The sequence below is a fragment of the Rattus rattus genome, chromosome 18, assembly GCF_011064425.1.
Source record: "Rattus rattus isolate New Zealand chromosome 18, Rrattus_CSIRO_v1, whole genome shotgun sequence".
In the NCBI taxonomy this organism is placed as follows: Eukaryota; Metazoa; Chordata; class Mammalia; order Rodentia; family Muridae; genus Rattus; species Rattus rattus.
The window spans coordinates 11,829,780-11,857,411 of record NC_046171.1 but is presented as its reverse complement, the minus strand read 5'-3'; the positions used below and the strand labels follow the sequence as shown (position 1 = coordinate 11,857,411).

General features: G+C 49.8%; 1 protein-coding gene and 1 non-coding gene across 2 annotated transcripts; one reads left to right on the top strand and one right to left on the bottom strand.

The window, feature by feature from the left end:
- Positions 1 to 1,494: 1,494 nt before the first annotated feature.
- Positions 1,495 to 27,632, top strand: Ggt5 (gamma-glutamyltransferase 5). Its single transcript, XM_032888582.1, has 12 exons — positions 1,495 to 1,667; positions 14,977 to 15,107; positions 15,312 to 15,407; positions 16,106 to 16,301; positions 16,810 to 16,967; positions 17,422 to 17,568; positions 21,315 to 21,451; positions 21,852 to 22,042; positions 22,517 to 22,623; positions 22,793 to 22,911; positions 23,039 to 23,149; positions 26,858 to 27,632. The coding sequence occupies exons 1-12, from the start codon at positions 1,495 to 1,497 to the stop codon at positions 27,008 to 27,010; spliced, it is 1,719 nt and encodes a 572-aa protein (XP_032744473.1). The 3' UTR covers positions 27,011 to 27,632.
- LOC116887766 lies at positions 26,091 to 26,201 on the bottom strand. The gene has a single exon (XR_004386264.1). It is a non-coding gene; the product is annotated as a U6 spliceosomal RNA (small nuclear RNA).

Below are 27,632 nucleotides of genomic sequence, written 5' to 3'. Positions count from 1 at the left end.
GTCAGAGTCTTTGGGGTCACCAGAACTGGCCTTCCCAGCCATGTCCGGTATGATACCAAGTCTTGAGAATCTGCAGAACTGCAGTTTCTGAGCTCTGGTCTACGCCTGACCAGGATGTCCCCAGCCAGGGACGGGGAGGGGAAGATAACCTACTAACCTACCCTTGTGTCTGCTTACACACACACACACACACACACACACACACACACACACACACACACACGACTGCTTTGGCCTTAGGGACTGTGGCTGGTCAGTCCCCTACTCAGGAATGTGCTTTGGTTCCTGGCTGAGTAATGAGTAATGGCATGGTAGCGTTGGGGACAGTTGGGATGGGGAAGACTCCCACAGACACTACCCTCTCCCTCTAGGAAGATGTGGGAACAGGCTTACAGGAAACAGCGCCTCTGGCTCAGGCTGACCGGGGACTCTAAATGTGACACTTAACAGGCTAGGTGGCCAGTGTAGGCATGAGTACACAGCTGCTGTCTTCAGACACACCAGAAGAGGGCATCGGATCCCATCACAGATGGTTGTGAGCCACCATGTGGTGGCTGGGGTTTGAACTCGGGGCCTCTGGAAGAGCAGTCAGCGCTCTAACCACTGAGCCACCTCTCGAACCCGACAGCCTCACTCTTTAGAGATCTAAGGTGGTTTTGGATCACCATGTCTCAGGGGATGTTTCAGCAGCACTGGGTGCCAGGGCACTAGACATCCGGCCTGTCTGCTCGCTCCCTCATACTTATAGGTGAGGCTGGGCCAGGCTGTAATAAAATGGTCCTGAGTGGCTACCTTGGTCCACTTTCAGTCCCATCCCTCCCTGTATCATGTGGGTGTCTCGATCGAGAGGCTGCCTGGGTAGAGCCATCTGGGAGTGTGGGGCTGTGGAAAGGAGATTCACTCTGCAAGAGACACCCGGACCCTGAACTGTTGGGCACCCGGAAAGCAGTTCGAGAGTTCCCCTGAGTCCTGTGCCCCAGTTCCCCTGGGTGCAGCAAACAGCACATTCCCAAAGGCACTGGGCTCGAGGAGTGTCTGGATACCGTTGGGGCAGCAGAACAGGCTGTGGGATCAACTGGCGGTGAAAGAGTTAACAGAGGCGGCTGGCTGCTCAAGGAAGAAAAAAAAAAAAAAAAAAAAACCTCCCTGTCGTTGCCTGGCCTGCCTCCAGGGCCAAGCCTTGGGAGCTAAAAACTGGAAGTTCAGACCTGTGGCTAGATCTGCCTCCGTAGAAGCACTGGAGGAGGTAGCAGCAGTCTGGCTGGCCAGCTTCCCGGTTGCTCCTCTGTAACCTGCCTGGCTACCTATCTGTAAGCCTGTCCGTTATCCTTCCTATCCAGTTGTCTGATCTGTGCAACCGTCTCTTGCTGGACCCATCGATCTTTCCCATCTGTCCAGTCGCCTGAGTTCACCCTTCATCTGGCAGTCCGTTTGTCCCTCTGTCTGCCCACTGCCCCGTGTGACCAGCTGCCTCTCTCCCTGGACCACTGAGCCATGGCATGGGGCCATAGGACCACAGTCTGCCTGGTCCTGCTGGGTGTGAGTCTGGGTCTGGCCATCATTGTGCTAGCTGTGGTCCTTCCTCATCACCAAGCCTCTTGCCGTCCTGGTGCCTTCATGCGTGCTGCCGTAGCGGCGGACTCCAAGATCTGCTCAGATATTGGACGGTGAGTGAGAGGTGGGTGTGAGCTCAGGGGCCCTCGGCAGCTAGCTGGCTGTGCCTGGAGACCGTGTAACTGTGGTGGAGTGCCGGGCTGTGCCTGCTGTGAGGTAAGGGCCGTATGTGGTTTGGCTTCCTATGGCAGCCTCCAGGCCCTTGTATAGAACGGTGTAGGTGTGTCCGTGGGGAAGATGGGGACCCAGGACTGCATTGCAAAAATAGCTTGACTGTATTGTTGAAGGTCATCTATACGATGCTGGGTATAAGGGCGAGCTAAATGAGACCTGCTTCTTTGTCCCTGCCTGTCCTGATCAAGACTGGAACTTTTCAGGAACCTGGGAGACAGGTTTCAGGGTTCAGGGTTCCACATGTTGGTCCATCCTGAGATACACAATGTTCCCAGGGCCAGTACAAGAAAGCATGCTATAACTGTCAGCAGGACTTCCCTCTCTCTGTGGCGGGGTCTGGCCTCAGTGAGTGGAGTGACTGATGTGGAGGTGGGGAAGGAGAGAGAGAGAGAGAGAGAGAGAGAGACAGAGACAGAGACAGAGACAGAGAGAGACAGACAGACACAGACACAGAGAGAGACAGACTGAGAGAGACACAGAGAGAGGAGCTACAGTGGGTGTTTCCTGACCTTCTTCTGGGAAACCCAGCCCATGGGAAACCTCCATTACCCACCATGCTGCCCCAGGACCATCCTGAGACAGGATGTCATTCTGGTCCCCTGCCTCCCACTGGGCCCCTAAAACCTGGGCAAGCCTCTCCTTCCTTCATCATCCGGGTCTCCCTCCCAGGATATCAGCCTGGTAGCCCACTATTGGGGTTCCAGTGCTTTATAAACCCAAGGCTGGCCCTGCAGCAGGGAGAGTGGTGGTCTTGGCCCAAAATAACAGGCTAGCAGGCTTTTTGTACTGATTTTGAATTCACCTTTCTTCCTTCCTTCTGACTGTCCATCCTTCTGTCTATCTGCCTGTCTGTCCTTCCCTCCTTCCCTCCTCCCTTATCCACCTATCTACCTACTCTCTTCCACCTGTCTTGTTCACAGTAGCCCTCAACCCTACTAACCCACTCCTCCTCGGAGTCCCAGACTTCCTGGAGGAGTCACGGTCTACATTTAACTTGGAAGCCGATGGGAATAGCATCCCGGATCAGTAGGGACAGTCCTTTCTAGGCTACCCGAGGGACACAAGAGTTAAGACCGTTCGTGAGATGGGTGGGGTGCAGCATCTTTTTAATTCTCCGAGAATGCACAGGTGAAAATGAAGTGGAGAAGGTGTGAACACTCAGGCCCCACAGAAAACCAGCCAGATGAGTACTGCCCCCCATGGCCAGCGAAGAAAGGGGTTCTACTCTCTGTGAGGAAGCTCTCTGAACAGCGCTTGCTAGGTCTGTGAGGGTCAGGCGGTGGTTAGTGTTTGGAGCCTGCACTCCCTTGCACTCTAAACTCTCAAGCTCTCCCCTGGTGACAAGCGGATGTGGGTTCAGCCACAGCGCTTTGTCAAACAACTCTCCCTGCTTCCTGTTCTTGTTTTAGGAAGTCAGGAGTGGGAGGGAGCCTCCGGACCTGACGAATTACCTTGAAAGAGTGGTCAGTGACCGTGGCCAGGTTAGGCCTTAAGGAAGGTGCCCTTGTGTGTCCTCTGGCCATTGGGAAGTCTCAGGGGTATTCTCCCCTACTTTTGGTTCTGCTGTTCTTGCCAGGATCAGAAGGCTGTGGGAGGGTCAGCTTTTCTAAGGTCCCCCACCTCTCCCCTCAGAGCCCAATCTGCCGAGCCCTAGGTACTTAATGGCCACAGATTTATTTACTGAAATGGCAGAAGGTAAGGCTCCTTTGGGGTTCCGAGGAGTAGGTTTCTGGAGGGCTACCATCTGGACTGACATTGGGCTACAAGTTGGGGTGACAGTTGAACCCCAAGGGTTGAGCGTGCCCTGCTGCTTCATGCCTACCTGGTGTCTGAAGGTTGTAGCCTTAGTTCAGAGGAGAACAGTGACATAGGCTGAGCTATGCGGGCCTCAGTTTCCTCTCTGTGACGTGGCTTTTCAGCTGCAACCTCCTTCATGGGATGGCTGAGAGCACACGGGTGAGTTCACCTCACACACTAGAGCTGTTCCTTCAGTAGCTCTGTGTTGGGTCATTTGCCTGGCTTGATCTGGGCACAGGCCAATATCTCAGGACCCAAGGGAAGATTAGGGTGGGGCTCCTAACCCCATCTTCCAGGTCTTGGACTTCAGTTTCTCCTCTTTCTTCCTCTCAGCCTGAAACTTGTTTGTGACCTTCCTGTTCTCCAGATTCCTGGCAGCCACTAGGAAGTGACTGCCTTCCCTGACCACTGGGGCTCAGGATGAAAAAGCTCTTTGCACCTAGGGATGATACACACACACACACACACACACACACACACACACACACGGATGCAAATACCTGTGTGAACCCATATGGTTGCGTGAGCAGATCAAGGCTGTAGTGTGGTGGTGACATCAGAGCAGCCTGCTGGTTCCTGGGGGACAGGAGCGCAGGAAGTGTTTCAGTCTCCTGCTGACCCAAACTGGTCTCATTTCCCAAGTAAGGACAGCCAGGCATCAGAAACTGAGCCACCCGCCTAGCCTCTTGCAGCTAGCTAGTAGGAATTTAGCCCTACCACAGAGGGGTTACTAGAGACCCAGGCTCCTGTCTTACGCCTGTGGTTGTGGGGTTGGGGACACATGTGGGTAAGTCATGGGTTTAAGTAAATCCTACCTGCAACATTTAATACTTTTGTTTGTCATATATTAAATATAGGAGGGGCGGGTACCTGCTAGGCCGCACAGAACGTGCCTAACATACACGAGGTTCCGGATTATATTTCCATCACGGTAAAATGAGGAACAAGGATACTCTGTTGTGGCCTAGGAACACAATGTAACCAACACGGACACAGCCCCGCCTTGGTGGGGAGGAAATACAAACAGATCTGTAACTAAGTTGAATTGCTGAATGGTTAGGTATGATCCTTGCTTATGTGAAGTTTCTGGTCTATGAAAATATCTCTCTCTCTCTCTCTCTCTCTCTCTCTCTCTCTCTCTCTCTCTCTCTCTCTCAGTTGTGAGCCACCGTGCCTAGCAGCATGGAGGATTCCCCACTTTCTTTCCGCCATTTTTATTATGTCATGCATTAGATGGGTTTTCTGCCTTGTTATTTCTCTCCCTTTAAAATGCAGTCTTAAGTCACCCTTTGTATTCCTAGCAGGAACTTCGCTTAATAAGGATTCGATATGATTTTTTTATATCATGGGCGATCATAATTGGACTGACTAATTTTTGTCTTGATGATCAGCGTTCTCTGCAACTTTCCTTTGTTACAATTGCCTCGTCCGTTTAGGTTTGTTTCCCCATGTGGATCCACTCCATGGCCATTGTGCACACCAGGCACGTGGTGTATCCCCTGAGCCACACATTTATTGAATTTGGTATCAGATTCATGATGATCCCATAAAGAACCAGGAAGCCGTGTTTTCTTTTCCCATCGCTGTATTAAAATACTCCGATGACAACAACTTTATTCTGACTCACAATTCGAAATTCAGTTCATCATGGTGCAGAAGGCAAGGCAACAGGGGCTTGAAGCAGCGGTCACAACCACAATCAAGACACAGTAAACAATCCGGGCAGTGGTAGTCCCCGCCTGCAGGGGCAGGGGCAGGGGCAGGGACAGGGGCAGGGGCAGGGGCAGGGGCAGGGGCAGGGGCAGGGGCAGGGGCAGGGGCAGGGGCAGAGGCAGAGGCAGAGGCAGAGGCAGAGGCAGAGGCAGAGGCAGAGGCAGAGGCAGAGGCAGATCTCTTAAATTGGAGTTCAGCCTGGTCTACAGAACAAGTTTCATGACAGCCAGGGCTACACAGAGAAACCCTGTCTCGAAAAATCATCCACTCCCCCCCCCCCCCCCCCCCAAAAAAAAAGAAAGGAGAAAAGACAAAGAAAACAAGAGCTTGGTTTAGTCTCTCCTTTCCATACAGTCCAGGGTCCCTCGCAGGAACCCATCAAACCACAAGTGGATCATCTCACCTCAATTAACCTAATCAAGATAATCCCTTCACATTATTTGGACATAGCCATCACGCCTTCAAATCAGGCACCACCTTCGTCAGGGAGGATGAGACTGTACTGAATTTTATTGACTTTCTTGAAGTTATTTTTCAGCCAGTTTGTAAAAATAAACTTACTTAATCCTTTCCTTCCGCCCCCCCCAAAAAAATCCTTTCACGCATGTGCAGTGACCAAACCGAAGGCTCCCTCTCTCCCTCCCTTGCCCTGGCTCTCCCTCTCCCCTGTTCTCTGGAAGAAAGAGGTTTATTTTGTGTTATTTTAAAATGGGGTGTCCCATCTTTACATTTTGAGAAGAATTTACTGGCTAAGCCTTCTGCACTAATTTGGATCTCACACAGCTTCTCAGGGCCACATTAAGGGCTGAGAAGAGGCTTATCTTGACTCAGGGCCCTGGTCCAGGATCGAGGCATCTGGTAATGGCCTCTTGCTGGCAGACTCTGCAAATGGGCAGGGTGGAGAGGGGCACAACAAAAAAGTGAGTTCCCAAATTTATGATTTCTTCGTTATTAATTAGTGATGCTCTCTAGCCATGATCTCCTTCCCTGACCCTTACACTCTTGAGTGTTACTATTGACTCCTGGAGGGTTGCCCTGTTTCATTGTGCTATATATATTTTGTTTGTTTGGGTTGTTTGTTTGTTTTTTCTTTAAAGAAATACTTTATGCCTCTGGAAGTTTACAGGCATGTAAGTATGTGCACCACTTGTGTGCCTGATGCCCTAGGAGGTCAGAAGAGGGCACTGGGCCTCTTGGAACTGGAGTTATGGATAGTGGTGAGCAGCCTTGTGAGTGCTGGTGACTGAATTATGGTATCCTGGAAGAGCAGCCCCTCCTCCTCTCTTCCTCTTCCTCCCCGTCCTTCTCATATTCCTCCCCCCTCCTCCTCTCCCTCCTCCTCCCCTCCTCTTCTTCCTCCTTCCTCCTCCTCCCCTTCTTTCTCTCCCTCCTCCTCCCCCTCCTTCTTCTCCCCTCCTCCTCCTCTTCTTCCCCCTTCCCCTCTTCCTCCTCCTTCTCCTCTGCCCTGTCTTCCTCCTCCTCCTCCCCCTCCTCTTCCTCCCCCTCCTCTTCCTCTTCCTCTTCTTCCTCCGCCTCCTCCTCCTCCTCCTCCTCCTCCTCCTCCTCTTTTAAATCCTCAAATTATCATAATATGACCAGCAGGAATCCCTTTAAGTGAGGGATTACACATTTTTAAAGATTTACTTATTTTATTTTTATGGGTATGAGTATTTTACTGCATGTGTGTATACGGCCACGTGCACTCCCGGTGCCTTCAGAGGTCAAACTGCCATATGGGTACTCGGAATCAAACCTTGGTCCCCTGCAAGAGCCACTGATGTTCTGCCCTACAGAGCCATCTTTCTAGCCCACTGCTGAGATCTTTTACTCGTATTGTTAGTCAGATTCCCATTATCATAACAAACACCTCAGAAATCACCTATAAAAAAGACATTTAGGGCTGGAGAGATGGCTCAGCGGTTAAGAGCACCGACTGCTCTTCCAGAGGTCATGAGTTCAATTCCCAGCAACCACATGGTGGTTCGCAACTATTTGTAAAGAGATCTGATGCCCTCTTCTGGTGTATCTGAGGACAACTACAGTGTACTTATATATAATAAATGAATAAATCTTAAAAAAAAAAAACATTTATTTGGCCTACTGTTTCAGGGGTTTTACCCATCGTCCTGTTAGCCTTGTTTTGGAGCGGCCCACAGCAAAGCTGTTCACCTCATGGCTGAGGTAAAAACTGGAGAGCTAGGGAGGGATCATCAAGGCATGTCCCCAGTTCCCACAAGACCTCCCATGAGGCTACCTATCTTGTGGTGGTTTGAATAAGAACAACCTCCATAGGCTCATATATTTGAATGCTTAGTGCCAGTTGGTGGAACTTTTTGGGAAGGACTAGGAGATCTGCCCTTATGTGTTAATAGGGGTGGGCGGAGCCAGACCTCCTGTGCTTTCTTGCGGGCATGTGCCCCCCCTTCTCTCTCTCCCTTCCCTCTCCTTTTCTCCCCTTCCCCTCCTCCCCTCTGCTGCCTATGGATGAGAATGCAAAGCTCTCATCTACTGTTCCAGCATTATGCCTGTCTCCTCTCTGCCATGATGATCATGGACTAACCCTCTAAAACCATAAGCAAGTCCCCAATTAGATGCTTTATTATTTCTTTAATAAGAGTTGTCTTGGTCATGTCTCTTCACATCGATAGAACACTAATTAAGACACATCTTAAATAGTCCACCATTACCCAAGAGTGCCAAGTTGTGAACTAAACCTCTCAAACACGGGGGACCTCCCCCGACACACGAGGCCATCTTGGCGAGCATTCCTGTCTACTAGTCCCAGATGTCTCAGGATCAATTTGCATTGTTACTTTAGCCAGACCTGAAGTCAGGACCTAACCAAGCACAGTATACATATGTATGTATGTATGTATGTATGTATGTATGTATGTATGTATGTGTATGTTTCTGTATGTCTGTGTCTGTCTGTATGTATGTATGTATGTGTATGTATGAATGTATGTATGTATGTATGTAAGCATGTATGTATTTATGTATGTGTATTTTCAGTTATTTCTGTATCCCTGGTTGGCCTGGAAGTCACTAGATAGACCAGACAACCTTGAATTTGCCATTCTCCTCCAGATTCTGCCTCCCAAGGGCTAGGATTAAAGACTTGGGTCCCCATGCCCAGCTGGAGGATGGTGTTCCGAGAAGACAGGTTTCTCTGTCCTGGAACTCAGACTCCCAGAGATCCACCTGCCTCAGTGTCCCAGAGCGCTGAGATTAAAGGCATGTACCACCACCGCCTGGCTTCTTTTGTTCTTTTTAAAAATTAGTCTGGAAACCAGATTAACCTGGAACTCAGAGTTCTGCCTGCCTCTGCCTCCCAGGTGCCGGAATTAAAGCTGTGCGCACCTGTGCCTGGCCTCAGCTCTTTCTCTTCAGTGTTGGCTCTTCCCCATTCTCGCCCCTGTCCTTACAGAACTCTGTGTCCTGTGATTTATTTTTTTTTACCCCTTTCCTGCATCTCCTGTGTCTCGATTTATTCTCTGAAGGTTCTCTCCTTCTCTACCCTGTTTGCTGGGTATGTGTGTGTATGAGAGCAATTGTGTGAGGATATTAGTGTGTGAGTGTGTTTGTGTGTGTAAGTGTGTAACGTATGTGAGTGTGTCAGGGGGTGGGTGTGTCTTAGTCATTGTCCTATTTTTGTGAAGAGACACCATGACCACAGCAGCTCTATAAACGGAAACATTTAACTGGAGGCTGGCTTACAGTTTCAGAGGGTTGGTCCATTGTCATCAGGGCAGGGACCATGGCAACAAGTATGGTGCTGGAGCAGTCGCTGAGCACTATATCCTGATCCACAGGCAGAGTGTGGGAGGAGGAGGAGGAAGAGACAGACAGACAGACAGACAGACAGACAGACAGACAGACAAGGAGAGGGAGAAAGAACAGAGTAAGAAAGCAAGAGTGCCTGAGCCTGGTATTGACATTTGAAACCTCAAATCCCACCCCTCAGTGACACACTTCCTCTCACAAGGCCACGCCTCCTAATCCTTCTAATCCTGTCAAACAGTTCCACTCCCTGGTGACTAAGCACTCAATATACAAGCCTGTGGGGGCCATTCTTATTCAAACCACCACAGTAATGTAAATGTGTGTGTGTGTGCATGTGTGTGTACATGTGTGCCTCTGTGTGTGTCTCTGTGTATGTGTCTGTGTGTGCATGTGTCTGTGTGTGTATCTGTGTGTGTCTCTGTGTGAGTGTGCATATGTTTGTGTGTCTGTGCGTGTGTGTGTATGCACCTGTGTGTGTCTGTGTGTGTGTGTGCGTGTGCATGTGTATGGGTGTGTATGTGTGTTCATGTGTGTGTGCACATGTGTATGTGTGCATCTGTGTGTGTATCTGTGTGTCTGTGTGTACATCTGTGCCTGTGTGCATGTGCATGTGCACATGTATGTGTGTGTATCTGTGTGTGTCTGATGTGTGTGTCTGTGTGTGTGTATCTGTGTGTGTCTATGTGTGTGTCTGATATGTGTGTCTGTATGTGTGTATCTGTGTGTCTGTGTGTGCATGTTTGTGTGTGTGTCTGTGTGTCTCTGTGTGAGTGTGCATGTCTGTGTGTGTCTGTGTGTGTGTATCTGTGTCTGTGTGTCTCTATGTAAGTGTGCATATGTCTGTGTGTGTGTGTCTGTGTGCATGTGTGTGTCTGTGTGTATGTGTGTGTGTGTCTGTGTATGTGTGTGTGTGTGTGTGTGTGTGTGTGTTGTGTCTGTGTATGTGTCTGTGTGTGCATGTGTCTGTGTGTGTATCTGTGTGTGTCTCTGTGTGAGTGTGCATATGTTTGTGTGTCTGTGCATGTGTGTGTATGCACCTGTATGTGTCTGTGTGTGTGTGTGCGTGTGCATGTGTCTGGGTGTGTATGTGTGTTCATGTGTGTGTGCACATGTGTATGTGTGCATCTGTGTGTATATCTGTGTGTCTGTGTGTGCATCTGTGCCTGTGTGCATGTGCATGTGCACATGTATGTGTGTGTATCTGTGTGTGTCTATGTGTGTGTGATTGTGTGTCTGTGTGTGTGTATCTGTGTGTATGTGTGTGCATGTTTGTGTGTGTGTCTGTGTGTGTGTATCTGTGTGTGTGTGTGTGTGTGTGTGTCTGTGTGTGTCTGTGTGTCTCTGTGTGAGTGTGCTGTGTGTGTGTGTCTGTGTGTCTCTGTGTAAGTGTGCATATGTCTGTGTGTGTGTGTGTGTGTCTGTGTGCATGTGTGTCTCTGTGTGCCTGTCTGTCTGTGTGTGTGTGTGTGTGTGTGTGTGTGTGTTTGTGTGTGTGTGTGTATGTGTGTGTATGTGTGTGTGTGCATGTGTGTCTGTGTGTGCATGTCTGTGTGTGTGTGTGTGTGTGTGTGTGTGTGTGTGTGTAGGCACACATGCAGAGTGAACCAGTGGAGGTTGGAGAACAGTTCTTAGGAGTTGGCTTTCTTCTGACACTTGTGAGCTCCACTCATGTTGCTATGTTTGCACACCAGCACCTCTGCCTGCTGAGCCAGCTTGCTGGTCCTTGTTTGTTTTTTCTCACAGGTGTGGGTCTTACTAGGTTGCTAGGCTGGCCTCAAGTTCTACAGCACAAGCAATCTTCCTGCCTCAGCTCCTGAGTAGATTTAATTTTTATTATTTTATAGTTCACTGATGTTTTCTCATGTCTGTGTCTAACCTGCTATTAGCATTGGATTCCTAATTCCAGAGCACTGGCAATTTTTTTTGTTTACCTAAAAAAATTTATTTTATATATGTGAGAACACTGTCCCTCTCTTCAGACATACCAGAAGAGGGCATTGGGTCCCACTACAGATGGTTGTGAGCTGCCATGTGGTTCCTGGGACTTGAACTCAGGACCTTTGGAAAAACAGTCAGTGCTCTTAACCACTGAGCCATCTCCCACCTTCGCTTGCCTATTCCTAATTAAGTTGGTCATGGAGGTGTATACTTTTAATCCCAGCAGTTGGGAGGCAGAGGTGGGCGAATTTCTGCAAGATTGAGGCCAGCTTGGCCTTCGTAGCAAATTTAAGGCTAGCCATAATTAGCTACATGGTGAGAGTCCCATCTCAAATAAAACAGGTGGGGTTGGGGATTTAGCTCAGTGGTAGAGTGCTTGCCTAGGAAGCGCAAGGCCCTGGGTTCGGTCCCCAGCTCCGGGGGGAGGGGGGAACCAAATCAAATAAAACAGGTAAACAAAGCTAATTTATTTTGCATGTGACTATGGAGGTACGAGGGTCACTGCAGCATGTGGAGGTGAGAGGAGAAGTTCACAAGGCGTTTCCCATCTCTCACGTTGTTTTTGAAAAAGGGTCTCTCGTGTCTGCCACACCGAATACTCTAGGCTAGCTTAGCTTGTAAACTTCCTGGTGCTTCCTGTCCGTCTGGACATAGGAATGCTGGGATTAGAGATGGCAGGTCCCTGCAGGATTTCTAATTGTTCATGAGTTCCAAGGACCAAATCAAATCATCTGGCTTGCGTGCTAAGTGGTTTGACCCACGGAGCCGTTCCTCAGCCTTGAAATGTCTAACCTCGGCTTTTGTATCTTGAAATACACTTATTTGGAAGTTCATAGTTGGGTTTGGTGACATATTTATAAGTCTTGGTGTTTAGGAAGTTGAGGCAGGAGAATCACAAGTGTGAGGCCAGTTTGGGCTACATAGAGAGACAGAGAGACCGACAGAGAGAGAGAGAGAGAGAGAGAGAGAGAGAGAGAGAGAGAGAGAGAGAGAGACAGACACAGACACAGACACAGACACAGACACAGACACAGACACAGACACAGACACAGACACAGACACAGACACAGAGACACAGAGAGAAAAGAGAGAAAGACAGAGACAGAAAAACCAAGTTGTGGCCCTCATAACGTAGGGTCCTGGGGATCTTTTTTTTTTCCGGAGCTGGGGACCGAACCCAGGGCCTTGCGCTTGCTAGGCGGTCCTGGGGATCTTTTAAGAAGATTGTGCTTGGGCTGGAGGAATGGCTCAGTGGATAGAGCTCTGCCTGCTCTCCCAGAGGTCCTGAGTTCAAGTCCCAGCAACCACATGGGGGCTCACAGCCATCTGTAATGGGATCTGATGCCCTCTTCTGATGTGCCTGAAGACAGCAATAGTGTGCTCACATACATGAAAAAAAAAAAAAAAAAGATTGTGCTTACTCAATCCTGAATTATTTTTTACTTTTGTTACATCTTCTTACTATCTTTTTCATTTGCCACCTAGTATTGGAGAACATGTGTAACCACTGCTAAAAATAAAATTTTCAGGGGAGGAAGTTAAGACAGGGTTTCTCTGCATAGCCCTGGCTGTCCTGGAACTAGCTCTGTAGACCAGACTGCCCTTGAACTCACAAAGATTCGCCTGCTTCTTCCTCCCACGACCTGAGATGAAAGGTGTGTATATGCAGCCATCACCCAACCTGTTAAACATAATTTTGGACTAAACACAGTCCTCCTCTCCTGTAATTCTAATACTTGGGAGGCTTGAGGCAGGAGGATCGCCACAAGTATGAAGCCAGCCTGGGCTACAACCTAGGACTCTGTCTAAAATATACAAGCAAACAAGACAAAACCCAACCAAAACCCCCAAATAATAAATTAATAAAAGTAATTTTTGAATATCTTAAGGCCTTAGGATTATAATTCTGCCATCTCCTTCATAGTTCCAGTAACTAGATGGTTTGCAAGCTGGGCCCCTGTACGAAGAGGCCTTTATCGAATTCTGGATAAACCTAGAGAAGGACCCATCCTGGAGTGTAGGGCATGAGCACCTCCCCATTCCTGAGCGGTCAGAGGATGCTGACACACTGCTCTGCCTCAGAGCTGTGTAAAGACGGCAATCTCTTCCAGGGAAAAGCACTGCAGATGCCAAGCCCGCCTCCCTTGCCATGAACTTTCTCTCCGCTGCCAAAGCCTTGGTAGCATGTGTTTCTGATTTGTATGGTTTCGCTAGTTCTCTCTGGGAATTTGGTCTCAAATGTCTAGTCATCAACTCCTTGGATATCTGGGGGCCAGTGGCCAGATTACTGAAATGTACAGAAATCAGGCAGATATGGGAGGCCAGGTACAACAGGCCACTGAAGAAACCCAGAAACTCTTCAGTGACTGATAGCTTGGACCATGGTGTTGGGCATGGGGTACCTCCCATGTGGTCAACAGGAGTGGAAAAGACTGGCCATCAAGGATCACTCCCAAGGACAGCGTAAATTGGCAAATGGTCATGGCATTCTCTAAGCCCGTGAAAATAAGAATTTTAGACTGTTGTCGGGGATAGAGATGGGAGGGAAAGAAAAGGTATAGTTTAGGTCATGGTGGTGTCCAGTGCTTCCTGCCCCCCCCCACCCATCCCCAGCAAGGCATCTGTAGATGGCTGCACAAGGTCTCAACTTTAGGGAAGAGAACGGGGTTAGGAAGTAAATTCAGAATGGACCAAGGTAATATGGACCAAGGATTCAACTTTAGGAGTTCAGAGAGGTAAGAGAAAAATACAAGATGGCGGTTGAAGAAGCTGAGTGTAGAAAGGGCTTTTGGTGGGAAGCGGTAATCGAGAGCGAGCATAGGCGCTCCGAGTGGCCTCAAGCAGAGCTGAGAACTTGTCTCTGGGAACAGGCCGTCTCTTCCACGATCCTTCCTTCGACATTGTTGATGACGTTTTATTGTTAAGAATCTGTGTTTATAGGGCTGGAGAGATGGGCCAGCACTCATATCCTCTTCTAACTCCAGCTTCCAGGGGATCCAACGCCATCTTCTGGCCACCACACAGAATGCTCGCACGCAGGCACGCACGCACGCAGAAATCAGTCTTTAAAGAAGGTGTACTCTGCCTGACGATAGCAGTCTTGTTTTCATTCATACTTCTGACTCCTTTACGTTCCAGGATTACACGTGTGATGATGGCATTCCCAGGTATACTAACACTTAAGCTAAGGAGTCACAGTGTGGCAGAGTCCGGGGTGGACTGGTTGGGTCACAGATAATGGAGTCAAGGGAAGAAGTGGGGTCGGAGGTCCCACGGAGTTGCGGGAGGAGACCTAGATTCACTCTTGTAGGTCTTGAGTTCCTTCCGGTACCTGGAGGTCAAATGGTAATCCTCGAGGTGCTGAGGAGGGCCTCTGCGTGCGAAGAAAGGGGCCGTCCTTCGTGAGTGGTGCAGACTGTCCCAGTAGCCACTGTGCCATAGGCCAGTCTCACCAACAATTTGAAGCTGAAGGACTTGACCCTTGGACAGATAAGGGGTCAGCTGTCCCCAAGAGCATTGTCATAGGCTTGGGGGACAAAGAAAAAGGAATATGACTCATTAAACCAAGTCCTGGACCCTAGCGCAGGATCCTGGGGTCACCCACTAAACCCAGCTTAGACAGTGGAGTCTCAGAATGGGTTCCAGGGGTCCAGGTTCTACCTGATGCAATGAGCCAGTGTTCCTGGGAGCTCCTTTGTAAACTGTAAACCACCTTATATATGCCTCAGGGATGTGGAACTGCCATTAGACTTAGCAATCTATCGTTGGGATGGTGAGTAACTGGATTGGGGGTGGGGGTGGGTAGCTCGGCGAGTCTTCTCACCTCCCTTGGGGGTTTGGTGCCAGCCGATAGACCATCAGTCTGTCGCTGTTTCCCAGCAAGTGCCAGACAGATGGGCCCAGGAAGAGATGGGGTGGTAAGGAAGCCAGGCCTCTGATTCTGTGTCATGTCCCCAGAGTCATCCTCCAGCAGCAGGGCTCACCTGTGGACGCCGCCATTGCTGCCCTCATCTGTACCGGTGTTGTTAACCCTCAGAGCATGGGCCTGGGCGGAGGGGTCGTCTTCACCATCTACAATGCATCTACAGGTGGGCCCTCACGGGACACGCCCCCAGGGGGCGGAGCTTGTTTCTGGCATGCATCTTCCCGGGTACACTTGAGACCCTCTGTGTTTCCTTTGTCTCTGTTGTGCGAAGCCCTGGTGGGTAGGTAGTGCTCCAGGGGTTAGCAATGAAATGGAAGCCAGGACCCAGAACAAACTGGGGCCATGGCTCATGACATCTCAACTCCAGGGAAGGTGGAGGTCATCAATGCTCGGGAGACAGTGCCAGCCAACTATGACCAGAGACTGCTAGACCAGTGTACAAATGCCCTGCCACTGTGCACAGGTAAGGCCTGGTGGAGGGTTCGTCCCCCCACCCCCACAACGGAATATTTTTATTCATTATTTGGAAATTTCACATCAAGTACCCCAATTATACTCACTTCCCAGTCCTCCCATGTCTGCGCCCCGCCATCCTCCTGCACCCCTCCCACACACACACAAAAGAAGAAAGAAAAAAATCAAGTCCATTTTGTGATGTAAACGTACTCACTGGAGCATGGTCAAATTTTAGGAAGGGTTCTTTAGAGAATCTAACTCTGTTATGAATCTGTCAGAACAGCGCCCCCAAGGGGTCAGTATGCCTAATGGACAGGCTGTGAAACCCTGGGCATTGGGGACTGCATCTGGGCATGGGGAGACTTGGTCCCCTGACCTGGGGTGTGTTGGAAAGATTATTTGGGGAGAGGCCCTGAGTAAGGAGATGTTCCAAGGGGAAGACCAGTCTTGGGGAGACCAATGGATATGAGTTGGTGAAACAGGAATCGTAGGTCCAGTTTATGTGAGGGCGGAGTGAGCTCTGGGGTGGGAATGGGATAGCCTATTGCAGTGATCAGTACCTGGTAGCATTCTGTGTGGACTTTATATGGAAGCCGCAAGAGGGCGATGCCGGGAGCAGTATGGTCAAGCTGGTCTCCAGAAGCTGGGAGACCAAGCTGGGATGAGAGTGTTGCACTGGGCTAAGGAAAGGGGCGTGTTATGCAGGGGCCCAGTGGATCGGGGTTCCTGGGGAGCTCCGCGGCTATGCTGAGGCGCACCGCCGATACGGCCGCCTGCCTTGGGCTCACCTTTTCCAGCCCACCATTGCCCTGCTCCGAGAGGGTTTCCGTGTGCCCCCTATCCTCAGTCAGTTCCTCAACACCAGCTTCCTGAAGCCCTGCTTGAATTCATCAACCCTGAGGTGAGCATGGCGAGGGGGGGGGGAGCCCTCAAATCCGTATCCCGCCTGAGCTCAGCCACAGTCCCGGGGCACCTCAGTCTGTCCTCAGCAGGAGGGTTGACCCTAAAGAGCCAAAGCCCTTTGCAATCAGGAGAGCATTGGCTTTTCAGTCTCCGGTCAGAACCTAATTTAGGCTAAGGGCAGCTTATGCCAATGGCTCTGGCTTCCTTCTGCTTGGCTTTGGGGAAGGCAGATAGCCTGTCTTGACCAGCTAGCTCAGTGAGGGGGTCCTCCCAGGAGGTAATGGAGTAACCAGAAAGGTTCTGTAGCCCGGAGTGAGGGTGGTAGCACCAGCCCCCTACTTCTAGAGAGCCAGTTCCCCTGTGCTGGGACCGTGGCCGTTACCCCGAGAAGAATCCTGAAGATTTCTCTAGAACTCAGCAGGAATGGGAGTGTCCGCTGGGGTCTGACGTCAGCCTGAGGTTGCCTCCTATGCACCCCTTCACTCCCACCCCCGCCCACCCCCCAGACAGCTCTTCTTCAATGGGACAGAAACCTTGAGATCTCAGGACCCACTCCCATGGCCTGCGCTGGCCAACACCCTAGAGACTGTGGCTAAGGAGGGTGCAGAGGTCTTATACACCGGAAAGCTGGGACAAACGCTAGTGGATGACATTGCCTGGCAAGGTGAGCAGAACGGACACTCCAACACCCAGCCCAGCTAGGGAAAGAGTCGAGTTCTGGGCATCGGGGGTTAAAGTCACACCTTCCCCAGACCCTCCAGTACTACGGGGTGCTCCAGGGATTCCGGGGAGGCCAGGGGCCCATGTAGTCTAGCCTACTCGTTGCTAGCCTTAGGGGGTCTCAGTGGTCAAGAACCTCGATTGGTGGAACTTTTGCATATCTACCTGTAAAGAGGCTATGCCAGGCCTGGGTGGCCGAGCTGACCATCTGCCTCCTATTTCTCACTTACCTTCATTTGTTCTCTGTCCACCACCCTATACCATTCTGCCCATCAACCGTCCGAGGCTGCACCCCTAGCAGGCAAGAGAAACTTCTTCCTATGTCCTGAGTAGAATCTCTTGACTGTTCTTTGGCAATCCCCATCTATATACCTGGAGCTCTCACCGTCTCTCTCCAGGAAGCAAGCTGACGGTTCAGGACTTGGCTGCCTTCCGGCCGAAAGTGATGGAACCCCTGGAGATGGCCCTAGGAAACTATACCCTGTACTCTCCACCGCCGCCTGCAGGGGGCGCTATTCTTAGCTTCATTCTCAACGTGCTGAAAGGTGAGAACTTTTCTGGCTTCCTCTCGCCCAGCCCCGCCATAAGCCCTGAGTTTCAGCCATCGTAGACTTTTGGGGTACATTAGATTAGTTCATCCTGTAAATATATTGCCGGGACACGAAGCACTTGTCAAGAAAAGTTTAGTGCTTTTTAGGCCTCAAGGGAGAGTACTTAAGAGACCAGGCTCCTTTATAACGGCCCTCTTGCAAGAACTACCAAAGAGTCCCATATGAAGCCCATTCCAATAGCAAACTCCTCCCAGTGGCCTATAGACTTCCTATTAAGTCTTATCTCTTTTACTTGCGTTTCTTTTTTTAAAGATTTATTTATTTATTCTATATAAGTACACTCTAGCTGTCTTCAGACACACCAGAAGAGGGCATCGGATCCCATTACAGACGGCAGCGAGCCACCATGTGGATGCTAGGATTTGAACTCAGGACCTCTGGAAGAGCAGTCAGTGCTCTTAACCACTGAGCCATCTCTTCAGCCCAAGTCTTATCTCTTAAAGGTCCAGCCTCGTCTCAGTGCTGAAGAAACTGTGGGGATCAAGACTCCAAACTCAGTAAACCCTTGGAGATACTCAGGACATAGTCTAATTATAAGCATATGACCACTGTCTTTTTCTACGTACTAGGTTAACAGATAACATGATATCGAAGACTGTCCAGGACAGTAGTTTTAGAGCTGGTCTCTGTCTCAGGAACTGGGCTATATGGTACTGAAGGAGGTGGCATCCCTTGTCTTACTGTGTGACTTGGTCTCGGGGCACGGGAGCAGAAGGCTCTTCAGGTCTAGAGCTGCCTGTCAGGCCTGTACGCTCGGGGCTGAAAAAGCGCAGAGAGTCGTAGCCTTCAGGGACTGCCCGAGGCCTCGCAGTTCTGGAAGCTAGAAGACACCCGTCGGGTTGCACAGAGGATGAATTAATTCCCTCTAGGGTCTCTTGAGGAGAACCTGCTGGCTGTTCTTGCCTTTGGCGGCATCCGTCTAGACTGTTCCCCATCGCTGCAGAGGACACGGAGCTTTCTGCACACCACATGCTTCCCTGTGGCTACACGTGTGAAACCCTTTCTATAAATTAGGGGCAGTAAGACATCCACACACGCCTCCTCACCTACAGGAAGCTCTTAGGGCTTCTCTTCGGGATACACAAATTGCCGGCATGGCTGCTGTGGGCCAGCTTTTTGTGCCTATAACAAATACCCACGATAAAACCTGCTTACAAAGAGAGATCGTGGCTCATTTCGTCACACGGGGTTTAGAGGTGCTGTTGAAATATCTAATCTCAAACAGGGCTCCTACTCTGCCTTTGATCATTCAGTTCCCAGATAAAAGACACACAATTTTTATATTTATAAAAAGCCTTGGGGCTGGAGAGAGGGCTCAGTGGTTAAGAGCGCTTGGACTGCCCTTTCAGAGGTCCTGAGTTCAAATCCCAGTAACGACACGGTGGCTCACAACCGTCTGTAATGGGATCTGATACTTTCTTCTGGTGTGTCTGAGGAGAGCAACGGTGTGCTCATATATAAAATAAATAAATCTATTTTTTTAAAGCCTTAATCTGCACAAGAGCTGGGCAGGTATCTCCCCTCTAAGCTATTATGTCTACTTCCCCACCATCAACCCCATTTTATAATTTGCCACATTCTCTCTGGGCAGCTCTTACCCAACTGGCCAGCCCTCGTGGCCATATTTTTATGACTCACCTAGCCCAAGGCAGCATCCTCCTCTTTCCACCTTCTTCTCCTCTTTCGTGGTCCTCCTCCAACCCCAAGCCCAGGACCCCAAGTCCCACCTATCTCAATTCTGCCCAGCTATAGGCTGTATCCGTCTTTATTCACCAATCAGGGATAATTTGGGGGGCAAGGTTACAAAGTATTATTTGTGTACTTGCCAATTCTCTCGACTTTGGGGGCAACCAGGCCTTGGGGCCAGTGTTTAGCATTTCAATGCATAGCAAAAGACAGAACTTAGAGAACGTAGAGGTTTCTGTCTGGGTTTGGTTGGCTCCGTGGCTTTTGTGCCTATGGTGTGTCGGTACATCGAGGCAGGAACTTGCATTAGAGCAAGAAGCTCAAGGCTGCTGGGAAGTGAAGGAAAGGAAAGGAGAGAAGAAAATACAAGCCCCACTGAGCGCATGACCTAAACTATCCTACTGCCCTACCTCGGAAAGTTCCCATCCCTTCCCAGTAGGTCAAGCTCGGAACCAAGTCAACAAGTGTGCACTGGGGCCATGTCACCTTGACATAAGTACTTCAGTGTGGTGACAATTGATCTGATCATATAGGCCTGAGAGCTCAGTGGTAGAATTCATGACTGACATGAGGCTACCAGCCTCAGTGCTGCGCGCATGCGTGTGCGTGTGCGTGTGCGTGTGCGTGTGCGTGTGTGTGTGATGGAGCAAGGTAGGGCAAGACTTAATCGTGTTACTTAATCGTTTAAACCTTGTGAAACTTTCCACTTAATATTTTCAAACCGTGACTGACTGCAGGTAACCAAAACTGTGGCAAGTCAGACCACCGGCAGGAGGGGACAGCTCCTCTCCGTGAGTGTGACTTATAAAGACGCATGCGGCCTGGCCGTAGTGGCGTTGCCTTTAATGCGGGCGCTCAGGAGGCAGAGGCAGTCAGAACTCTGAGTGTGGATCTGTGGCTGTTTGTATTATGCTAGTTTGGGTTCCCAGAATTGTTTGTATGGGAGTTTTTATGTTTGCGGGTAAGATAGTAAGGGACCCTGCCCCCAGTTCTGATTGGTAAATAAAGATGCCAGCGGCCAATGGCTGGGCAGGGCAGACAGAGGCCGGATTTGCAGCCAATGGCTGGATCTGCAGCCAATGGCTGGGCAGGGCAGACAGAGGCCTGATCTTAGGATTTTTTCTGGGCTTGGGACCGGGAGAAAAAGGAGATCTACCATGCCAGGAGGAGGAGAGGAAAAATGTCATGTCTAAGAAGATGCAGGACAGAGAACATAGCCGCCATGTAGGAGTTGGGGGAGAGAGTGGCTTCCTAATTGGGTCCAGGGCAGCAAAGATGAAATATAGAATTTAATAAATAATAATTTGGAAATATTGGAGGGAGGTGGATTAACCACGTGGAGGTTAAAAATGGCCCAGCGAGAAGGGGTTGGGGATTTGGCTCAGTGGTAGAGTGCTTGCCTAGCAAGCGGAAGGCCCTGGGTTCGGTCCTCAGCTCAAAAAAAAAAAAAAATGGCCCAGTGATTGAATCATTTTTAGACATTACAATATAAAGACATATATACATATAAAATATTAAAATATATAAAATATAAAGATATATAATATTGTATATACATATATACATATATATGTGTGTGTATATATATATCTTTCAATTCAAGAACCCAGAACATGGGCAGGTAATGTGGATGCCGCCACCAAAATTTATTTAATTAATTAATGTACATGGATCTCTGAGTTTGAGGCTCGCCTGGTCAACAGAGCAAGTTTCAGAATAGCCAGGGTTACACAGAGAAACCCTGTCTGGAGGAAAAAAACAAAGACGCACGTGATTCCAGTTAGGGCTAGCATACATAAGCAAACTACACAATGCAGGGAAAAATGCCTCCTCTCAAAATTCTCAACACTTTGTCATAAAATATAATAGTAATTCTTATGCTATATAAACTGATAGTTGTGAACTCTGGGAATATAACAGTGAGTAAATCTTTTGGGGGTCCAATATTCACCCCACTACACGGAGAACCCCCCAGCACCCCTCTACCTCCCCAGGGTTCAACTTCTCTGCAGAGACGGTGGCCCAGCCTGAAGGGAAGGTGAACATGTACCACGACCTTGTAGAGACTCTCAAGTTCGCAGTAGGGCAGAGGTGGCGGCTATGGGACCCCTACAGCCACCCAGAGATACAGGTAAAGCTCCTGGGGAGCGATGGGGTCCTCTCTCCTTCCCCAGAATACAGTCTGAAGGGGGAGGGTTAGGACTGGAGTAGGGAAGGTGTAGGAATTCTTTGTAGTTCTAGGCAGGGATCGCCTAGCAATGGTTCCGAGGTAGTAGATATAAACTGGTATAGGATCTAGGCTTCACACAGGTTAAATAAAGGAAGGACCCTCTAGGATAGACCAGAGAAAGGGTTCCCCAGCAGGGAAGGAGCTCATCCTGCCCTCTGCTCTGAGGACCATCCCTGACCCCTGGCTCCTCATTGACTCGCTGACTGCTTCCTCCTGACCCCTGGCTCCTCATTGACTCGCTGACCGCTTCCTCCCTGAGCCCTGGCTCCTCATTGACTCGCTGACTGCTTCCTCACCCCAGAACATCTCCCAGGACCTTCTCCGGGAGACTCTAGCCCAGCACATCCGCCAGCAGATTGATGGCCGTGGTGACCACCAGCTCAGCCATTACAACCTGTCCGGGGTCAGGGGCAACAGCATGGGCACGTCTCATGTGTCTGTGTTGGGAGAAGACGGCAGCGCTGTGGCAGCCACCAGCACCATCAACACACCGTGTGTGGGACCTGGGGAGGGGCGCCGGGGGCGGGGACGGCGGGGCAGAGCGGGCTGGGGCGGATGGGCAGGGGAGGGGCGGGGCAGACAAGTCTCAGGGGCGGGTGAGCAGGCTCTCTCCTTTGTCCTGACACCTCAGACTCCTTTGCCTGAGTTTGGTCTACACCCACCCACTGACCTCCCCTTGCTAATCTCTAGGCAGGCAGCCTTTCCTTTTGTTTTCCTTTCTATTTGTCTGGCACTAGAGACATCCCTTGCTGAGAAAAACTATTGCTAGATGGCTCTGAACCAGGTCCTGCCTGGCATGAACCTTGCTTTAAAAAAAAAAAAAAAGATGTGGGGGCCAAAGGGGATCTTTGAGGGCCGTGGGTGGTGCTGGGCTCTGGTGTGCTGGAAGGTACTGGAAGGTCCTGAGAGGTCGCAGCCCCGTTGTTCTTGCGAGCCAAACTCAGGCTCCACGTTGCCTATGTGCAGCTTTGGAGCGATGGTGTACTCCCCACGGACGGGCATCCTCCTCAACAACGAGCTACTAGACTTATGCTGGAGACACAAGCCAGGTTCTACGGTCACCCCTCCCCCTGGTGAGAGCAAGGCCCCCTGCCGAGCACCCCTTGAAAAAAGAGGGGGGGGCAGCTAACCCCTGAGTGGGCTGTCCCCATCGCTGAGCACTGTGCTTAGCAAACGCCTAAGGCGGGCTGGGCGGTACTCCTGGAGGGTGCGGTGAGGTGATGCTTCTCGGGGGGGCCTCAGTTCCAGGTGAGCAGCCACCATCATCCATGGTACCTTCCATCTTGATCAACGAAGTCCAGGGGTCGAAGCTGGTGATCGGTGGGGCTGGTGGGGAGCTTATCATCTCTGCTGTGACCCAGGTGAGTCTGAAGGCTCCTAGCTAGAGTGTGCCCTCTCCATGAAACTCCCTGGGGTGGGGGTGGGGGTGGGGTGTCGTGGTCGGAAGGCCAGTGCCTCCTCCATTCGCGCGTCCTCTTATTCTTCCAGGCTATCGTGAATAAGCTGTGGCTTGGCTTTAGCCTGACAGACGCCATCTCAGAGCCCATCCTACATGTGAATAGCAAGGGCCACGTGGAATTTGAGCCCAAGTTTAACCAGGTGAGGCCGAGGTCCCACGTCCTTCCTCAAACCCATGCCGCTCAACGCCTTCTGTAAAGAACCCTGCATGGGTCAGGCAGGTATACTTCACCTTCAGGAGCCCAACAGGAAAGGCAAAAGGTTTGTCCCGTGGCAGGCAGAGAGCAGGGTGTTGCCTGGGCTTCTCCCAGGCTGAGGACTTTAAAAACTTGTTCTATTTATACCATTCCCAAGAAGCTAGGTTTTCTAGCTGTGGCCAGATGACTGTAGATGTTCCTTCCTGGTGATTTTTTTTTTTTTCCCTCGCGTAGTTTGGAACTGACAGTTGAGAGTTTATAAATGAAAGAGCTTGCTTTTTCCTGTGGGATTTTCTTTTAGAGCATTAGAGGTCATGATGCTGTTACTTCGTCCAATCGTGTGGTGTGCCCCTCCCCAAAGCCCCCGGAGCAGGACCAGGGGCTGAATTCTCTTGACTGGTTACCTAACACCTTTCTCCCAGACAGTTAGCTTTCTGGACGTTTTCTGAAGCTAACTGGATGAACTGAGACGGAACCCATGAACAGATGAGCAGCTTTGGGGCTGGAGAGATGGCTCAGTGGTTAAGGTCTTACTTAGGTCTCACTTCTCAGCACCCACATGTTGGCTCTATGAAAGTTGTAAGAGATCCAAAGCCCTCTTCTGACCTCCACAGGCTTGCCTACATGTGTGTGGTGCACATATATATACTCAGCTATGCACGCACACACACACACACACACACACACACACACACACACGGGGGGGAAGGAATACATAAATATTTTTAAAATAAATAAATAAAAAATTTAAAAAGACATTAGCTTTCCAAGGCCACAAACTTTGTCTTTGGAACCATTGCAACCATCTGCGTTTCGAGATTCTCAAAGTTCTATGTTTTGGTTCCCAAGGCCACCTCTGGGGCCCCTTAGAACTCTAAAAACTCCCCTTAGAGCGGGAGACTTTTAGTAAGAAGCGACATTGATAAACAATTCCCTCATAATAGTTTGAGTCAACTTTCCAGTTGCATAAAAGCCTTTGACGCAGGGCTGGGAATGTAGCCCGGGGTAAGAGTATGCCCGAGCTGCCAACGCTACCAAAGAAAAAGAAAAAGAAGTACGCACTCAACGGGAACCATTTAACGCCCATGGTCCATTAGTGGTGATTACCTCGATAACTATTCTGTCTGATAGGTTCCGGGCAGTACTCAATAAATTACGTGTGAGGTGCTCAACACTTTATAGTAAAATGATCTTTGTCTTAGAAGACACAGTAGGCTAAAGTAAGTACCCTGCACATTCAAGGCAGGCTGTGATGTTTGATAGGTGAGGCGAACTTACCTTTTAAAAACGATTTAAGATTTATGTGTCTGAGTATATTGCCTGCATATCTGTGCGTACACCCCATGCATGGCTGGTGTTTATAGACGTCAGAAGAGGGCACTGGATCCCCTGCAACTGGAATTATGGTTGTGAGCCACCATGCAGGTGCTGAGAATGGAACCTGCATCCTCTGCAAAAACAAAAACAAAAACAAAAACAAACAAAAACAAAAAACAAAAAAACAAAAACAAAAACAAAAAAACCAAACAAACAAACAAAAAACCCCAAGCGCTTTTAAGTGCTGAGTCATCTCTTCAGGGTGCTGAGTCATCTATCTCTTCAGGTTAGATATATTAAATATGTACTAGCATTTTGACTTCCAATATTTTCCAGTTATGATGGCTTTGAACCCCACTGTAAGTCAAACAGCATCTGTGCTGAGAACCTCGTTGTTCCAGACCTGAGGTCTGTGCAGAGTTCTGGGGACCTGAGATGTTCCCAAGGAGCTAATGGCTAGAGGATGCAAGGTCCCAGACGTGGTTTTTATGCCCTTACTCTTGGAGCCTTGGCTCTTGACCCTTAGCTGAGGAGCCTTTCTCAGCAAATATATACATTCTCAGGGCTTGGCACTCTGAGAATCTTCGACTCTGAGGATTCAGGAGATGACACACAGTCCGGGAATGGGGGGTTAATGAAATCCAGTGTCCCATAAGGCCAAGATTCATGGCTCCCTGGGGTTGTCAGAATGTCAGTTATGCAGATCTAGGGCCTTCCATGGAGAACATTCTAAACCCGGGCTGGGAGACTTCAAATCTCCAAGGACCTTTATAAGCAAAAGCCACCATCAAGGAGAGGAAGGTCTTGGGGTTCGGCCGCTAAACTCTGAGAAATGGAGCCCCTGAGGATTGAAAGTTTTATCTCTGGCTTTAGCACAAGGGGGCTTGGCCTTTAATGCTAAGGCCGCTGGGCGATTCCTACAGTGAGTACAGAAAAACTTAGGCCCCTAAGGGCCTCCAGATCTCGCCGTGCCAGTAGTTCAAGACACCAAATGTTACCTCATGGCGTCAGACAGGAGGCAGCTGATTAGAAGGACAGCAGATACGATACCTGGATGTCTGTGGAGTATCGGGTCATAGTGGGCAAAATTCTTGGCCCGTTAATCTGAAATCATATGTGGAAGTCCAGGGCTGAAGAAGTCCGGTACTTAGGATTTTTGACCCCCTATAACACGATAAACAGCAGTGAGGGGGTTCACACCCCAAGAACTGAAAGCTCTTAACGTTCAGAACTTCGGGGCTAGGGCCTGCTTTAATTTTTACCTCGACATTCATAGATGTAGAGTCTTACACCTGAGCAATTAGGGCCCCACATCCTGAGTGTCTCCTCAGGGGTCTAGCGTCCTTGGATACATACAAGTTTGTTCCCCTTTCGAGACAGAATTGGGCTTGGGCTAGCCTCCTACCTACTGTGTAGTCTAGGCTGATCTCAAATTTACAATTCCCCTGCCTCTGCCCCCTGGGTGCTTAGATTGCAGGCATGTGTCACCATACCTGACTTGATATATAAATATTCATATATATATATACATATATATATATTACACATTCGAATACACACACACACACATACACACGGAATGTTTCATGAACTTACAAGTCATCCTTAAGCAAGGGCCGTGTTAATCTTTCTAGATGGATCCAATTTTAAGTGTCCATGATGCTGAATTGAGAACGGACCACATGACTACTCTGGACAAACAGGATCAGGGTCTTTGGGTTCTCCTAGACACCCCTTTATAAGTCCTGAAATGATAGGTTCCCAGGAGTTTAACTGCTGCATATCTGGGTGTCTTAGGTCTTGAGTTCTTGTCTGTGTTACTATTGTCCTATATGGTTTGGCAGTACTTGTATTGGTGGGCCTGGATACCTAGTATCTAGTACTTCGTCCTCCTCAATGTTCCAGGGTACCCCTGGACCCCTAGAAGGTATTGCTTTTAAGAGATTCAAAATTGTGCCCCGTAGCCCAAGTCTTCTAAAGCTACCTTCTCAACAGAAGCAACTAGGTGACCTCAGATTTGTCCTCTGGGGCCATAGCGAATTAGACTGAGGAGCAGAATGAACTTGGTTCTTAAGAGGGTCTTTGTTCTGAGTCTCATTACCCTTGTATTGCACCCAGAGTTGTGCAGCCTTCTTAACATCCCTCTGAAACTTTCAAGTTACAGACTGCATGCTCTTGAATCAGTGCCTGCCCCAGACTTTCCCTAGCCAGGGTCCTCAGAGCCCCCTCCCCCAGTTTTAGATGTTTTCCTATTTCTTGCTTAGCCACTCCTTTGTGCATGGGGAAGGGGGACTTGAGCTTCCCTCCCCAGGGATGCTCCTTCTCTCTTCTTCAGGAGGTTCGGAAGGGGCTACAGGACCGAGGCCAGAGCCAGAGCCAGAGCCAGAGGCCGGTTTTCCTGAATTCGGTCCAGGCTGTGTTTCAGGAAGGGCCCTGTGTCTATGCAGCATCTGACCTGAGGAAGGCTGGGAAGGCTTCAGGATACTAAGACAGCTCTGCCCAGGGCTAGGATCTGGCCCACTGTGAGTCCTGTGCCTGACATGGATGATGCTGTACGTCTAAATACTCCAGGACCCGGATCCCTTGCTGTGAGACCAACCTGGGACCAAAAGAACAGGGATCAGCCCAGCCGATGAATGAATGAAGAGGGAAGGATTGACTTGTCCCTGGTCCCGTCCCAACACCTCCTGTGGCCCTGCCCTGGTTCTTCTAGCCTTGCCCTCCCTGGCCTCATGCTCACACTCTAAATGGTGTACCCTCCCAGTCCACAGCATGAACTGATTTAGTGGTTCTAAGCAGTTAAAGGGACCCTCGGATAGTTCCCAGTGATATGCAACACACCACAGACTCCTACGGTCCTTCATGACTCGCCATCGGGGCTAAGAGATGAGCCAGGCTTCATAAGGCTCAGCGGACAGGGGCAGGTACACCGCCCACGTCTACTCTGCTCCTGCTACAATATCTCTTCCGGGGGTTTTGCAGTGTGTCTGCTCCCCCCACCCTCTGTCTTGCCTGCTGGTGGGAAGACAGGAGTGTGGCTCGTAGTACTTATGACGTTTTGCTCCTCTCAGGAAAAGGTTGGATAAAGCAGAGCTCAGGTCTTAATATTC

What these genes read in the sequence shown, in the direction of transcription:
- Ggt5 (XM_032888582.1), top strand. Translation starts at nt 1,495, where the DNA reads ATGGCATGGGGCCATAGGACCACAGTCTGCCTGGTCCTGCTGGGTGTG. An exon ending in CATTCTCAACGTGCTGAAAG is followed by an intron (nt 17,569 to 21,314) that starts GTGAGAACTTTT and finishes CTACCTCCCCAG; the next exon opens with GGTTCAACTTCTCTGCAGAG. An exon ending in TCATCTCTGCTGTGACCCAG is followed by an intron (nt 22,912 to 23,038) that starts GTGAGTCTGAAG and finishes TTATTCTTCCAG; the next exon opens with GCTATCGTGAATAAGCTGTG.